The sequence below is a fragment of the Pongo pygmaeus genome, chromosome 8, assembly GCF_028885625.2.
Source record: "Pongo pygmaeus isolate AG05252 chromosome 8, NHGRI_mPonPyg2-v2.0_pri, whole genome shotgun sequence".
NCBI classification, from domain to species: domain Eukaryota; kingdom Metazoa; phylum Chordata; class Mammalia; order Primates; family Hominidae; genus Pongo; species Pongo pygmaeus.
The window spans coordinates 101,798,405-101,814,538 of NC_072381.2; the positions used below are offsets into that span (position 1 = coordinate 101,798,405).

Sequence of the window (16,134 nt, forward strand, 5' to 3'; positions counted from 1 at the left end):
CCACAAATAGGTGGGCATCGGACTAGCAGGTCAAACACCGATGACTCGTGGTCCACATCTCCCCCTGCTGGAGTCCCTCGTCCCTCCCGTCTGGGCAGGAGAAGGGAGGAAGCAGTACCTACCTGTGCTGTGTCCTGTTGCCCCCACTGTCTGCTTGGTCCAGTCTCTGGCTTTGTCAATGTGAAATAGCTTCAAGTCATCTTCATCTAAGGCAATGTCTCCCCAAAAGACAGCTGGGAAGGAAACACATAAGTGGGTGAATTTATGCTAGAAGTCAAGAAAAATGGATTCACTAATGCCCCAAAGGGCATTGGGTGTTGGGTGGTAAACTTTGGAAAAGACAGCCCATCCAATAAAATTTCTCCTTGAGCCTAAGAGATAGGGCTGGTGGAGGCAGAGGAACAGCAGGTATTAGTTCTGTGCAGCCTGGGGCTGTGCCAACCACCATGAAAATCCAAATCCTAAGTCTGTAAGGTATTTTGAAAGGTCACCTGTCTTGTCCTCGCTCTAGGCAGCTCTGAGCAAAACTACCACAAAAAGACAGCTGCTTCTTTCTTCTTTATGGTTCCCAAGATATAGAAGAAAACGAATAATGTGATAAATTATACTGTTGTTCATAATTTTTGTTGCCCTTCCCTGGGGAAAGATTATAGTACCCTGCCCCATTGGTGTCAGGATTGGCCACACAGCCTGCTCTAATTCAGTGTGAGCAGAAGCTTTAAGAGCTAGTGCATGATTCACTGCGCCCTCTTTGCCCTGTCCCAGAAGACAAGCAATGTTCCAGATGGGGTTCATCTGGGTTCATGGGGATCACCCTAGGTTCTGGAGTAAAGATGATGTATAGCACAGTGTGGCTTATCAGGATGGATATGCAGCATGGATTAAAAAATGAAAACACTGTTTTTTTTTGTTGGGGGGCAGGATGGATTTTTTTTTTTTAAAGAGAGACAGAGTCTTGCTCTGTAGCCCAGTCTGGAGTGCAGTGTCACGATCATAGCTCACTGCAACCTTGAAAGCCTGGGGTCAAGCAATCCTCCCACCTCAGCTGCCCGAGCAGCTAGGACTCCAGGCATGGGACACCACACCTGGCTAATTTTTAAATTTTTTTTGTACAGACAGGGTTTCGCTATGTTGTGCAGTCTCAAATATTTCTCCTGCCTCGGCCTCTCAAAACACTGGGATTACAGGTGTGATGCTGTTTTCATAATCTTCCGAGATTCACGGGCATTCATTACTGGAGCACAATCTCTTTATCCTCACTAATACAGAAATTGCCATCAGAAATAGTATGTTCTGTAACAAAAATCCATTGCCTTTGGGCCAGGTGTCAAGGAAACTGTTACTAGAGGCTGAAAGGAAGTCATCTCCATGTTATGCAGTGACGGTGACGAAGTATTCAGTCAAAGTGTTGCCTGCCTTCACTCGGAAGGCAGATGATGAACTGAATGCGCTATAGTTTCAAATGAAGACATGGAGTAAGAATTCTGATAGCATGCCTTGGTTGTTATTAACTATGTTTGACAAGGTTCTACAAGAAAGAAACGGGCTCGAAAAATGACAATTTTTGTAAGAATGACAAAGAATAGAGAGTCCAAAACTTCAGGGTCTTAGAAAGTTGGAAGAGCTAACCTATCCTCATAACTACAGAAAAAAAGAAAGCTGAGAACTTCGAGTAACAGAGGTTGATGAAAATTCAGCATTGTAGTGTCAAGAACAGCCTTTATGGAAAACTGGAAGGTTCTCCAAAAAGTAACTTAGCCGGGTGCAGTGGCTCACACCTGTAATCCCAGCACTTTGAGAGGTTGAGGCGGGCGGATCACAGGGTCAGGAGATCGAGACCATCCTGGCTAACACGGTGAAACTCCATCTCTATTAAAAATAGAAAAAAATTAGCTGGGCGTGGTGGCTGGCACCTGTAGTCCCAGCTACTCCAGAGGCTGAGGCAGGAGAATGGCGTGAACCCGGGCGGCAGAGCTTGCAGTGAGCTGAGATCGCACCACTGCACTCCAGCCTGGGCGACAGAGCAAGACTACGTCTCAAAAAAAAAAAAAAAAAAAAAAAAAAAAACTGAAAACTTAAATTTATCACGAGGCCCAGCAATTCAACTCCTAGGGATCTTTCCAAAAGAAATGAAAACATATGTTCATACAAAGACATGCGCAAATGTTTATGGCAGTCTTCTTTCTAATAGCCCTAATCTTGAAACAACTTACATGTCCATTAGCTGTGGAATGGATGAACACAATGTGGCATATCTATACAATAGAACTATGTAGCAATTAAAAGAAACAAACTATAGACACAGGCTCCAATATGTATGAATCTCAAAAACATCATATGAAATGAAATAACTGTTGCCAAACACTACATATTATATGATTCAATTGATATGAAATGTCTACAAAAGGCTAATTTATAGAAGTAGAAATATTTGTAATTGTTTAGGACTGGGGGCAGAAACAAGGATTGACTGTAAACGAACATGCAGAAATTTGGAGGTTACTGGAAATGCTCTAGAACTGGATTGTAGTTATGGTTACACAATTATAAATTTACTAAAATCACACATACACTTACAATAAGTGAATTACACAGCATGTAAATTATACTCAAGAGGTCTGTTAAAGAAAAGAAATTCAACCTTGTAGCAAGAACCAACCAAGATGGTACCTGGTAAACCCTTTCAGTTGAGAAAGAATTGTTCAGATAAAGAAAACTAAGAATGTGTTTCTCTCTCAGAAGCTTCATAAGTGCAAGGTAGCAATAATTAAGTCTGGAGAGAGATAGACATGTTTAGAAAATAATTGTATGTGGCTATGGCACACACAGCTGAACCAAACAGATAAGAAGATGATTAATGTTGTAGAAAAGCACAGGACCAAAAAAAGTCATTAGCATGGCCTATAAGAGGCTGCCAGTGTTTGACACTTAAATAAATGTTTGACACAAAATGACCCTCGGGCCTCCATCCTTGTATGGGAAAGAAACAGGCTGAAAAAGCTGCCCCCATGAAGGGCATATTCTCTGATGCCCTCTCCAGACGTGGCTAAGAATAAGGGAAAAGGAAGGGCAGGACCTCCCAGAGTGTGGAGCTCAAAGCCACACGGGGAAAATGAATGGAGAGCTACTGGCAGGAGGTGGCATCAGGGCCTCATGAAGGAACCTTCCCCATCCTAGGCGCCCCTTGCAACATGTGTCCAGCCTGATTTCAGAACTGTTATGGATCAGTGACTGTTGTGCCTCCCAATCTTCCTCTTTCCAAATGGAAGTGTTTGTTACGGTTATCCTGTCCCTTATCTATCATTGTATATTGAGTATGTATTTTGGTGATGGGGTGGGGAAGTATATGATTGTTTTAAAGTTCACAAGCCTCTGGATGAAGAGGAGTCACATCCTGACTTAGTATAGAGATGATCACAAGATCTTGGACTTGGAGCCTGGTACCATGACAGGACAGGACTTTGGGGAAAGGTAAGCATGTTGTATATATGGAAGGAGAAGGAAAGCAAGTATTTGTTACAAGAGGGGAGGAGACCTGTGACAGAGTCTATTATTGTTCATCATTTTTGCTGCTTCTCCTGGGTACAAATTATACTTCCCCCTCTCTCAGATGTCAGGCTTCACCATGTGATTTATTTTATTTATTTATTCTTTGAGATGGAGTCTCTCTCTGTTGCCCCGGCTGGAGTGCAGTGGCACGATCCCAGCTCACTGCAATCTCTGCCTCCCAGATTCAAGCGATTCTCATTCCTCTACGTCCCATGTAGCTGGGATTACAGGCATGCGCCACCATGCTGGCTAATATTTTTGTATTTTTAGTAGAGATGGGGTTTCACCATGTTGGCCAGGCTGGTCTGGAACTCCTGACCTCAAGTCATCCTCCTGCCTCAGCCTCCCAAAGTGCTGGGATTACAGGCATGAGCCACTTCGCCTGGCCCACCATGATTTTTTTCTGGCTAATGAAAGTGAGGGGAAGTGACATGTGTCACTTCCAAGCAGAATCTGTAAGACCGAGCACACGGTTTGCCATGTTCTCTTTTCCCAAAGCCATAAGACAAAGGATATTCCAGAAACAGGCCGCTCTATCAGGCTGAGACGTAGAGTGAAGATGATATGATCCAGGCTGAACATGTAACATGAGACAAAAACTTCTGTGGTTATAAAGCATGGATACTTAAGGATTATTTATTTCTGTATCATAATCTAGATTATAATGATTGACACATACAGCACACAGCCTTTGCAAAATGATCTGTATTCATATTCTGGCTCTGGCAACCTCGCACATATTACTCAACTGAGCCACAAATGATTCATCTATAGAGATAATATTGCCTATTCTGGAAACCTGTTGAGAAAATTAAATGAGATCATGTACACATAAGTACACACACACACACATACCATGGCTTTCTTTTTTTTCTTCAATAGATATAACCTTTCTTCAGTAGATGCAATCTATTGAAGGAAGAAAAATAAAATTTGTGGAGCAATGAAGAACCAAGCCCAGTACTTGACACATAGCTGCTTTCCCTGCAGAGATCAAATATAATTTGAAATTTGAAACCCAAGTAATCCATCCAAGCTGTCCATATTACAAAATCTATAAACTGGCTCATGCTTCTCCCTGTTCTTGGCACATAGTAGGTAATTTCCCCACAGAGGTCAAATACAGCTTTCAAAACTTTGAAACCCATGCCATCCATCCACACTGTCCATATTGTGAAATCTATGAATTGAGACTGATGCTCCTCACAGCATTCATTTTTATATTTCTAGGTCGGAGTTTCCCAGATCTCCATCTCCCTTTCTTATTTAGCCACAAGCCACCAGAGGCTTTTAAAAAAAACAAATGTGCAAAAGAATAAAGTTGAATTCCTACTTCAAGCCATATACAAAATTTAACTCCAAGTGAATCAATGACCTAAATGTAGGAGCTAAAACCATAAAACTATTAGAAGGAAACATCAGCATAAATCTTCATTATCTTGATTTCGCAATGGGGTAGATATAACATCAAAAGCATGAGCAACAAAAGAAAAAATAAATAAATTAGATTTAATCAAATTTATAAATTTTTGTGCATTGTGACATTATCAGAAAAGGAGGACATTATCAAGAAAGTGAAAAGACAACTTACAGAATGGGAGAAAATCTGTGCAAGTCATATATCTTATAAGAGCCTAGAATCCAGAATATAAAATGAACTCTTACAATTCAACAACAAAAAGGCAACCCAATTAAAAATAAGCAAAGGATTTGAAAAAACACATCTGTAAGGAAAAGATATAAATGGCCAACACATGAAAAGATGCTCAAAAGCATCAGTCATTAGGGAAATGCAAATCAAAACCACAATGAAGTACCACTTCACAGCCATTCGGATGGCTAGAATAAAAAATCAGAAAATAAAAAGTGTTGACTGAATGCAATAAATGTCTCTCAATTTAAAGCTTTTCTTGGGGACCCAAACTTTGTACAAGGCAGTCTATCTGACAATTCCTTGAATTCTGACTGTCATCTAGAACTCCCTTGAAATGTGTGACAAGGTTGGTTTGGTCAAAGATGGTTTCCAGCTGCCTGCACTGAGCCCTTCGGCTTCCCACTTTCCTGAAGATTTGGCACAAGACAGTCCACAGTGCAGCAGCATTTTTCCCCCAAAGAAAAAGGGTCCGATGTCAATTATGGCAATGACAATGGCAGACAATCAGGAATACTTCTCAAACATTCTGAGAGAAGAAAGAGGGAAGCAAGGGGGTGGGAGAAGGGAAAAGATGAACAGGCACTGGGAAAACCACCCAAGCCAAAGAAGTAACATAGTGGTCTTCCAACTTCTGTGCTCACGTGTTTCTAAATCATTTTGAAAAGCTACATATCCCTTTGTTAGCCTGACACTTCAGATTTTTCACGATAAGTTTAAATACTTATTTTGCTCATGAGAAGAAAATAATAAATATTTTATAAGATGAGGATTGACTATATGCAGAATAAATGTTTCATGATATGGTTTGGTAAAATAGGTTTAACTACCTTTTGGAATAGCATGCTGAAACTGAAAGAAAACAAGAAAAATGTCCATCCTGGGTTTTATCCACATAGCTTGAAAAATTTAGAGGTCCAGGGATCACTCTAGTTATACTTAAAAGAATCACTATCATTAACTACCCTACTTCAGTTGTTCTGAAATCAAAATATTCCTCCCTGCCCCAAGCATTTCCCTTAATAGAAATTCCTATAGATGAGAAGAGACAGAAGAGCTGCAGGTCTAAGATACTCTGGCTCCTCATCGAAGAAGGCTGCTCTATAACCAACCATTTCTCATTTTTCCTTTGACACTCGGGGGTTTTGTACACAGTGGGATTCCAGATGGGTGACAGGTAAGCCTCTCTCCCGTGAAGTGCAGGAAGGGCCATATGCCCAGCATCCTCCTGCAGTCCTAGTATAGAATCCCAGATGCATGCTTCAGAACCTGGAAGTTCACTCCTTTGAACCATCTGTAGAGAGCACCCCTGGGAAGTCCAATGCTCCTGCACACCGCAGTTTGATGGCGGAGCATGGCAGAGGGGCAAAGAAGGGCAGAGCAGTGGGGGCCGCTCTGCAGCAGCCCCTTCCCAAAGTCACAGGGCTGCTGGGAAACTCTTCCCACACTGTCCCCTGGGCCTGCTCAGCTGACTTGGTCTCCACCTCCTCATGTCCAGTGCTCAGGCATCCTCCTGACACCAAAGGGTGGGAGCCCCAGGCTGATTTCCTTGCAGGGGAATCCTTTACGAAGGCACTTTCTGCCTGCAGTCTTCGTATTGTTCACCTGGGGAGGCAGGCTCATTAAAAGCATGTACTTTTAAGCCAGAAAGACCTGGGTTCCAATTCCAGTGCCATCACTGAAGAGCTGTGTGACCTCAGGTAACTCACTTGGTCTCTCTGAGCCATGGTTTCCTCATCTGGAAATAGAGGTGCCTACCTGGTAGAAGTGTGTGAGAATTAAACAACATGAGGTCTGTTAAGCAGCCGGTGCCAGGCCTGGCCTGTGGCAAGCATGCAGTGAAGAGTGGTGCCACTCCAACCTCCACTTTGCTCCTCCTGGTTCCTGTCTCTCTCCCTCCCCCACCTGTCCTCATCCAGAAGACCCCACCCTGCAAAACTCAACTCAGCTTCCATCACCAGTATCTGCCCTCCCACCCCTATACACTCTTTCCTTTCTCTGTGTTCCTTTAGGACAAATGGTCTCAACCAGACAATATTAACCAGACAGCGGGGGCTAAATCATGCTGCTATACTCATCTAACACTTACTGAGGCAGCACATGCCAGGCATTGGCAGGGGTAGGGCTGGGGGTTGAAGTAGGTGGAGTTGGGGGAGGGAGAGGAGATCATGTTTTCTGTAATGCCTTACAGTTAACACTGGATTGTACATAGGCATCGCTTCTTTTAGTTTTTGCATCAACCCATATTGGTCTCATTCCACTTTTACGGATTAAGAACCTGAGACTCAGAAAAGAGAATGACTTGCTTGGAGTTACAGGGCCAGCAAGCAGCAGAGCCAGAACCCCCAAGCCAGGGTTCTTCCCAGTTCCCCAGCGGCTTCCTAAGTTCTTAGTATCTACTCAACTTCCCAGATTGTGCCAGAGTCTAAACGCCATGACGACAGGCTCCCATGTACATTTCACTTGTGAAATCCCATTTTATACTCACCAAGGAAAGTCATCACATGGTGCAGTATGGGCCTAGTGGCTGACGGTGAAGGAACCGAATCAGATAGCCCCCAGCTCACGTCCTGCCTGGGAAGACTTGGACAAATAACTTCACCTCTCTAAGCCTCAGTTTCTTCATCTTCCAAGTGGGCATAAAGAGTCATAATATCTTCCACATGGGGTTGTTGCGAGCATCAACTGAGATAATGTGGATCCATGCTCAGCACAGAACTGGCACCAGGCCCCACTCAGCAAATATGAGATGGAGGAGCGGCACCCTGCAGGCACTGAGGTCACCGGCCATGGCCCACATCAATGTGATGTGCAGTGAGCTAAGAGACGTTTTTACAGGTTTGATCCCTTTGGGAGGCACTGACTTAGTGCTTGCGTGCCCAGCCCAGGGCAGCCCTTACCCACAACAGCTGCAAGAGGGCATGGCCTGGCCCTTCCGCAGCACCCGCAGGAAGCCCCCATGGTGTGGGACTGGATCCTAGCCCACCTCAAGGCCCAGAGAGCCCCTTCCCCCACCAGACCAGGCTCCCACGCTGCGGTCCTGCAGACTCTTCCCTTGTGTTCTACAGATCCTGCCCCAGGATCCCACAGACAGTTCCTGTGGATCAAAGACAGTACAAGAAGGCCACCTGCCCTTCACTCAGAGGGGAAGCAGCCCATAGCATGAGTCCTCAGTGCTGCCCCTCAGGCTCACAGATACAGCCTTCAAGCCAGAGTGGCTGCACCCCAGAACACAGGTCCAGAATGTCAGCTGGAGTCCCCAAGCCACCACTGCCTTCCATAGAGAGCAGCATGTTCTGCAGGGGGTCTGAGTGATTCATTCAAGGTCACATAGTGAGTCATTTGGCAGAGTGAAGACTCAAGTCCAGGACCACTCATAACAATGGGGTCTGAACCAGCAGGGCCTACATGTATCTGGGAGCCAGGGATGGAAACCCCTGTGTGGAAGGAAGAAGAAACTGCCTTTGATACTCTAAATAAACCAAAGGCTGCTGTGGGAACCTAGACTCCTGACGCAATGCGTTCTTCATAGCAGAGGTCCTTCCATTACATGCAATGTGTGTCTTCAGACAGAAGAGCAGGGCACTAAGGGGTAAGTTCAAAACCAACATAGCCCAAGAACAGCAAAGGGTGCTATGACTAATTGTGATGTGTGCCATGGGCATGAGTGCATAGGGCAACCCTCATGGCACACATTTGCCATCCTTGCCTTCCTCATTAAGAAGGAAATCAGGGTAATGCTGCTGCAGGAGAGAAACCAGGAGTTTGGTATCAAAGCAGCTGCTCTCCTAGATAACCTAAAAGAATAAACTGAAGTGATCCCAAGCCAGGTGCAGTGGCTCACCTGTAATCCCAGCACTTTGGGAGGCCAAGGTGGGAAGATCACCTGAGCACAGGAGTTTGAGACCAGCCTGGGCAACAAAGTGAGACCCCTGTCTCTACCAAAAAATCAAAACATTAGCTGGGCGTGGTGGCACACACCAGTGGCCCCAGTTACATGGGAGGCTGAGGCAGGAGGATCACTTGAATCCAGGAGGTCGGGGCTGCAGTGAGCCACGATGGTGTCAGTTGACTCCAGCCCGGGCAACAGAGCGAAACCTTGTCGAAAGAAAGAAGAGAGAGAGAGAGAGAAAGAAAGAAAGCGATTCCATCAACATGGTCTCCGCTAACCACATGTGGTTGTTGGGCATTGAAATGTGATTAATATGATTGAGGAACTGAATTTTACATTTTATTTCCTTTTAATTAATTTAAGTTTAAATTGCCACATGTGGCTAGCTATATATAAACATAACATAAATAATATAAATTATAAATGATACAATACAAACTACTATATGTTACTTATAAAATAAAATAATATAAAAATTCTATTTAAAATAACATATCTAAGCCGGGCGCAGTGGCTCACACCTGTAATCCTAGCACTTTGGGAGGCCGAGGCAGGTGGATTACGTGAGGTTAGGAGTTCGAGACCAGCCTGGCCAACATGCTGACACCCTGTCTTTACTAAAAATACAAAAATTAGCCAGGCGTGGTTGCGCGCACCTGTAGTCCCAGCTACTTGGGAGGCTGAGGCAGGAGAATCACTTGAACCCAGGAGGTGGAGGTTACAGTGACCTGAGATTTGCACCACTGCACTCCAGCCTGGGTGACAGAGTAAGACTCTGTCTCAAAAAAAATAAAAACTATTGGAAAAAAATTAAAGTAACATAGCTAGGAACAACCTTGATGACAAAAATGTGTTACTAAGTCAAGAAATGTAAAATCGTACTAAAAGCTATAAAAAGTGACTGACAAGACATGTTTCTGGTAAGAAAGACTATAGTAAAGAACCGTTAACTCTTTCCAAATGAATGTGTGCGTTTAATACACTTCAATCAAAATCCCAATTTTTTGTATTACTGGCAAGATGATATCAATGTTAATCTGCACAATCAGGTGAGAACAGCCGAGAAAAAGAGTACCAAAGGAGGACTGGCTTCATTAGACAGCCTGCAATGTAGAATCATTTGAAAGCAGCCCCTTGGTTATATCTAAGAAAACTTATATAGGATAAAACAGGTCTCGCATATTTGTGAAAAGTAGGGAACTAAGCAATGAATGATGTTGAAGCAAACAGGTTAGCTATTTGAGGAAATGTCAGTTGGCTTTGAACCTTATACTATACACCAAAATTAATGTCAAATAAATAAAAAATTAAATCAACAAGTGGACTGAACTATACTTAGAAGCAAATGAGTTATGTCTATGGATTCAACGCACAAAGCTATTGAATTCTTACCGAAAGGCAAAGAGAAGACTTTCAAAGTATTCCCATCACCGCTTCCACTACCAATCTCAGCTATTCAAGGTGTAATCCATAGACCAGCGGCATTAACATTATCTTGGAGCTCGACAGAAATACAGAATTTCAGAGCCCACCTCAGACCTGCTCAGTCAAAATCCGCATGTTAACATCCCTCAAGGAAATCGGGTGCACCCTGGAGTTTGAGAAGCACTGACCGAAGGCACCAAGGACTCTGTTTCCAACTATGACCCTGGGATCATGGGCTCCCCTCCACCTCTCTGTGTTCGACATGGCTGTAGTGAAGAGGGTAGGCAGGGCAATTCCTCACAGAGATGTAGAACTTGAACGTATGGGCTGCAGGTAGCATTTAAAATGCATATCCGGCTGGGCGTGGTAGCTCTTGCCTATAATCCCAGCAGTTTGGGAGGCCGGGGCAGGCAGATCGCCTGAGGTCAGGAGTTCAAGACCAGCCTGGCCAGCACGGTGAAACCCCATCTCTACTAAAAACACAAAAAATTAGCTGGGCGTGGTGGCAGGCATCTGTAATCCCAGCTACTCGGGAGGCTGAGGCAGGAAAATCTCTTGAACCCGGGAGGCAGAGGTTGCAGTGAGCTGAGAATGCACCATTGCACTCTAGCCTGAGCAACAAGAGCAAAACTCTGTCTCAAAAAAAAAAAAAAAAGCACATCCACGAAAATGCTCTCAGCTCCAGTCTTGGCTGACCCCACCAGAGCTTCAACCTGCAACTGAGGGACTCATCACCAGGTGGTAGTGTTTCCTTATGAAGCTCTGGCTAGTAAATGTTTCAGGAATAGATTATGAAGTGCAATAGGAAAAATGTTTTTTGGAAATCAAAAATTGAAATCTTTATAAATTAGTCAAATACAGCTTTAAAGCTGTTATGTAATAAATTTGGAAATGTAAAAGGACTAGCTTTAAAGACACGCTTTCCAGTGATATCTAATCCATCAGTGGTGTGCTGCTATTTAACGATTGGCTGGGGTGGGGGAGAGCCTTGGTTTGTGGTGTTTGCTGATTTCCCTGTGTCAATGCTCCAACTGTGGCTGATTTCAGGTCACTGAACATGGAGTTGGGAAAAGGTGTGCACAGTTGGGCGTCGCAAGGAGGTAACAGCCAGCTCTGGGCCACTGCAGTAATGACAGGAAGTACCTGTAAAGTACCTCACAGTTTCTGAAGTTCTGTTATGTTCCCCATCTGATGCCATGTGTGTGCCTGATTTTGGGGGCTGCAAAAGATGACCATAATCTGAGCCTTGCAGGGAAAGGCTCATCTCTGCAGCTCCCATCCAGGATTTGCACAGCACAGATCTTGCCCTGGCTGTCTTTTCCCCATTGACAGCAGAAGCAAGCAGCACTCACTGTGTCCCTGGGACCAGGCCGAATGCCTTCTACGTATTTACCACAATCTGTCCTCTAACCAGTTTCAAGAGGAGGCCATTTTGTCCCCTTTCTATAGAAGGGAGAGGAAAAAAAAAAAAAAAAGGCCATGAGGGAGGATGAGGGAGGTAGGAACTGGCCAAGGTCATGCAGGGAGGAAGAAGCTGCACAGGTTTTCTGAGTCAATACAAGTCTCTCTGATTCCAAAATCAGATCCCTGCTAGGCGCTGTGGCTCACGCCTGTAATCCCAGCACTTTGGGAGGCCGAAGGGGGTGGGTCACCTGGGGTCAGGGGTTTGAGACCAGCCTGACCAACATGGTGAAAACCCGTCTCTACTAAAAATACTAAAATTAGCTGGGCATGGTGGCGGGCACCTGTAATCCTAGCTACTCGGGAGGCTGAGGCAGTAAAATCGCTTGAACCCAGGAGGCAGAAGTTGCAGTGAGCCAAGATCGCTCCAATGCACTCCAGTCTGGGCAACAAGAGCAAAACTCCGTCTTAAACAAACAAACAAAAATCAGATCTCTTATCCAGTTCTCCCCAAAGTTCCACATTCTAAAAAGTTACTAAGAAATGCTGTTAAACCACCTTCTTAACTGCAGGACTTCCCAGACCCTTTATAATTCTAATAAATATCACGGCTCTCCAAGAGAAAGACTGGGAATGCAGCATTCCCCAACATATTTGCCTCTGAGATCTCCTTTCACTGGGTCTCCTGACCTAAGGAACACATTTTGGAGACTGTTGCACTGCTCCACAGTCCTCCAGGAATGACAAACTTCTAGGACTTGAAGGGGCCATACAGGTCATTGGGTCCAACACTCCACCCAGACACAGGGAGCTCACGCCCTTCCATCACATCCCCATTGATCTTTGAACAGCAGTCTCTATTTCTTCCAAATCTGGTGTTTTAGATCTCCTCTCAGGACCAGCGCACTGAAGAGAAAGGGACTGATGGTTCTGCAGCACCCACACCGTGCAGGCTCCTTCACTCCTCTAGCCCTCAGGACAGCAAACCCGTGCAATGCGCATCCTCATACCCAGTGTCAGGTGAGGACTGTAGGCACGGAGAGATTTAGGCAACTTCCTCCAGGCCCCCTCTCAATTCTAACTCTTAACTGCCATGAGTCTTTGGCTCCCTTTGTAAGATGGAAGCATGGAGAGGAGGAATGACTAACTTACAGCCTTGGAAATGTAGAATCAGGAAAGCCTCACAAAGGGGATGAGTGAGAGGATGATGAGTGAGCTGCAGTTTGGCAGGTGGATAACAAGAGGAAAGGGCATGCTGGCTAAAGGGACAGCATGTGCAAAGGCCCTGGGGTGAGAAAGAGCAAGGCACTGTCAGGGCAGGAGCAGGAGGGGTGCAGTGAGGGTAAGCCAGCTGGAGTGGGGGGCCCAGCCATGCGGACTGCTGTAGACAGTGAGGGTAAAGCAGGACAGCAGGCCAGGGGATCTGACAGGCTCAGCAGGGGCAAAAAGGGATGCCGAGAATCGGGGAATGGGATCCTGGGGCTGTTAGAGCACCCAGGGTGGAGAGGGTAATCAGGAGTCCCTCATTCTGGTATAGCACTTTACAGTATGCCACCCCTTCCATGCACACATCCTCCTCTCCTGCAAACACCCCCCACACCCGAAACCCCAGCATCCAGCACAGGGCCTGGCACTGACCTTCAGAACATTCTCATCCCCAAATCCGTAAGTGAACAAATACCTCCTTGCAGAAGGCCTAGAAGAAGGCAGGAAGGCCACCAGCCCAATCTTATGGGGGAAAGTGAGACTTCAGAAAGTTAACGACTAGCCCAAGTTGACAATCCGTAAGAAGAGGACAGGGCTTGAACTCAGACCTTTTGGCTCCAAGACTCAGAGTTCGGTTCACTGCCCTGCACAGGATGCTGGTCCCAGCATTGGGATTCAAGGTGAGGACTGACCTCAGGGTCAGCAGGAAGTGCTCTGCCAACAGAAGAGCCACCAGCCTGGCCAGCCGGGGGCAGCCCGGGCGGCTGCTTTCAAGGGACAGAGTGCAGGAGGGGTTGGGCTGGAGGAGTCCTCACACCCCTCCGCACTGAAGATTCCAGGACTCTGGTGGGGGGATTTTGGGGGTGGTGAACGGCCCCTGAGTTGGGGTCTGCAGAGCTGGGGAGACTTCGAGGCAGCAGCCAGCCAGTCAGAGGGAGACCCCTCCACTCCACTGCCACCTCCTATCACCACCTGCACTATCCCCAAGACTCTGTTCCCTGGCCCCCAAAGAATGGCAGGCCCAGGGCAGCCCTCTGACCTTCCTGGTCCCTCCTGGCCGTATGCCCTGCCCTGCCCCAGGGCTTGTTCCAAACCAACAAAGACCTGGGTTTTATCTGAGGAGAGTGGCCTGCAGGAGGTACTTACCTTACCTCATCTCACCTTCATCAACCAGGACACTTTCTGATTTTCATTTCTACACTTAGACCTCAGGGCTACACTAAGGCATGGTTTATCGTTCAGTCAACTTCCTACCCGTGGACCTAATCACAAATATTCTGCAGTGGCTTTGTATCTTGGGACATGAAGCATGGTCTACATGGGGGAAGAGACGTGGTCTGCATCTCCACGGTCTGTACTGGAAGCTGTGTGCTTCCCCTGTGAAGCGTTTTCTTCACTCACACAATGAGACAGCTGAACCAGCTCAGTGTTTCTGGAGGCATGGCCCACAAACCACTTACATCAGAAGTAAGTGTCAAAGGAGAGTGTTGACATGCAGATCCCCAGGCCCCAACCCAGATCTATGAAATCAGAATCTCTGAAGTCAGCACCCAGGAATATGCATTTTAATTCATGCCCTGCCCCACCCACTCAGGTGACTCAGATGGACACTGCAGTTTGGAAACCAATGAAGTCCATGGTCTCTGACCTAACATTTGATTTCACTACATTTTCTTTTAGAGAAACATAAGGTATTTGCTTGGGGCCTGCTATTTGTCCACTCCAATGAACAAGCCACTCCAATAACTTCCTCACTCAGGAAGTGAGGAAGACTTCATAGATGTTCCATAAGATAGTCACCTAGAGATAAGCCCAGGTTATTGGAGGAACTAAATATGTAGAATTCAAACCATTGGAATTCCTCTCAGGAAACAGGCTGAGGTGGGGTGGAGGGGCCAGAGGCGGGGAGTGTTACAGGGAAATCCTACCCACAGATGCATTTAGTTCATTGCAAGTTTCCAGAGGAGGGATTTAACAGGTTTAAAGCAGTTTTCTGTGAATCTTTGTCAAGGGAGTGTATGTACAAACAAACAGGGAGGGTTTTTTTTAGTAAAAAGTTAATCGGCTTAAAGTGTGCAACTAAATAAGTAAAGCTTACATTAAAGTGACCCACAGAGAAAGGACCCCTAGAAAGAAAGTTCTAGGAAATACAATATGGCCTCTATGTTCTTTTGTAGTTCCACGCTATAAATATTCATGGGACGGTGTTAATGGGGTCTACAGCTCTATGCAACCACAATAGTTTTTTTGTTTATTCTCAGGACCATGAACTTTGAAACCATGACCCTAAATTTCAGGACTCTGCATTCAGGCGCATTTGCAGAACAGGAGGGGAGAGGTTCGGGCTCTCGGAGGAGAGGAAACAGGCGAGATGTGAATCACGCCTCTTGGATCTTTTGGTTGAGATTAAAGGGTAGGGTCTGTTTAGTATGAGAAGCCTCCTGTCTCCAGGGTCCCCAGCTGCTCCTGCCTGGGGAGACGGCCTTCTCCAGGAATAGATGGCTCAGTTGCTCAAGCATACGGCAGAGAGGAGTGGAGAGATGTAAATGTTTTAATGGGATCAAACAGATTTGGTGCAAGTTTTACATTGAAGACTTGGAAAACTCTAAAAGTGAAGAATTTCTAAGACAGAGAATTTGAAAGTCATCTAAGCGATGTCCTTGTTTTCCATATGAGGAAACTGGGGTCCAAGAAGGTCAAATGACTTGCTTAAAATATTGCATCTAGAAGCCATGTCTGGGACTCCCAACCATGGGCTTTCCCTACACCAGAAATGGCAAATAAGAGACAAGCATGTGCCTCCCCTTACCCACTCTTGCTCAGGACAGATATTCCTAATTGATCACAGCTCTCCTGTCCATTGAGCCTGGACAGTCTCTGAATCCATCTCAACACAGTGCTACAGAGGGCCAACAGAAATGGACAGAAATGGCACATGAGTTGAGACCTATTTGCCACCTATGCCCTACGGCATGCTGGCAACATTCATAATCCATTACCCATTTGTTCC

At 45.6% G+C, this 16,134-nt stretch overlaps 1 protein-coding gene across 1 annotated transcript in view; it reads right to left on the bottom strand.

The window, feature by feature from the left end:
* Positions 1–16,134, bottom strand: part of TLL2 (tolloid like 2) — a 146,393-nt gene that overhangs the window by 113,033 nt on the left and 17,226 nt on the right. The window contains exon 2 of the mRNA XM_054435408.2: positions 123–233. Within this exon, the coding sequence (XP_054291383.1) occupies positions 123–233 (111 nt within the window). The remainder of the gene's footprint in view (positions 1–122; positions 234–16,134) is intronic.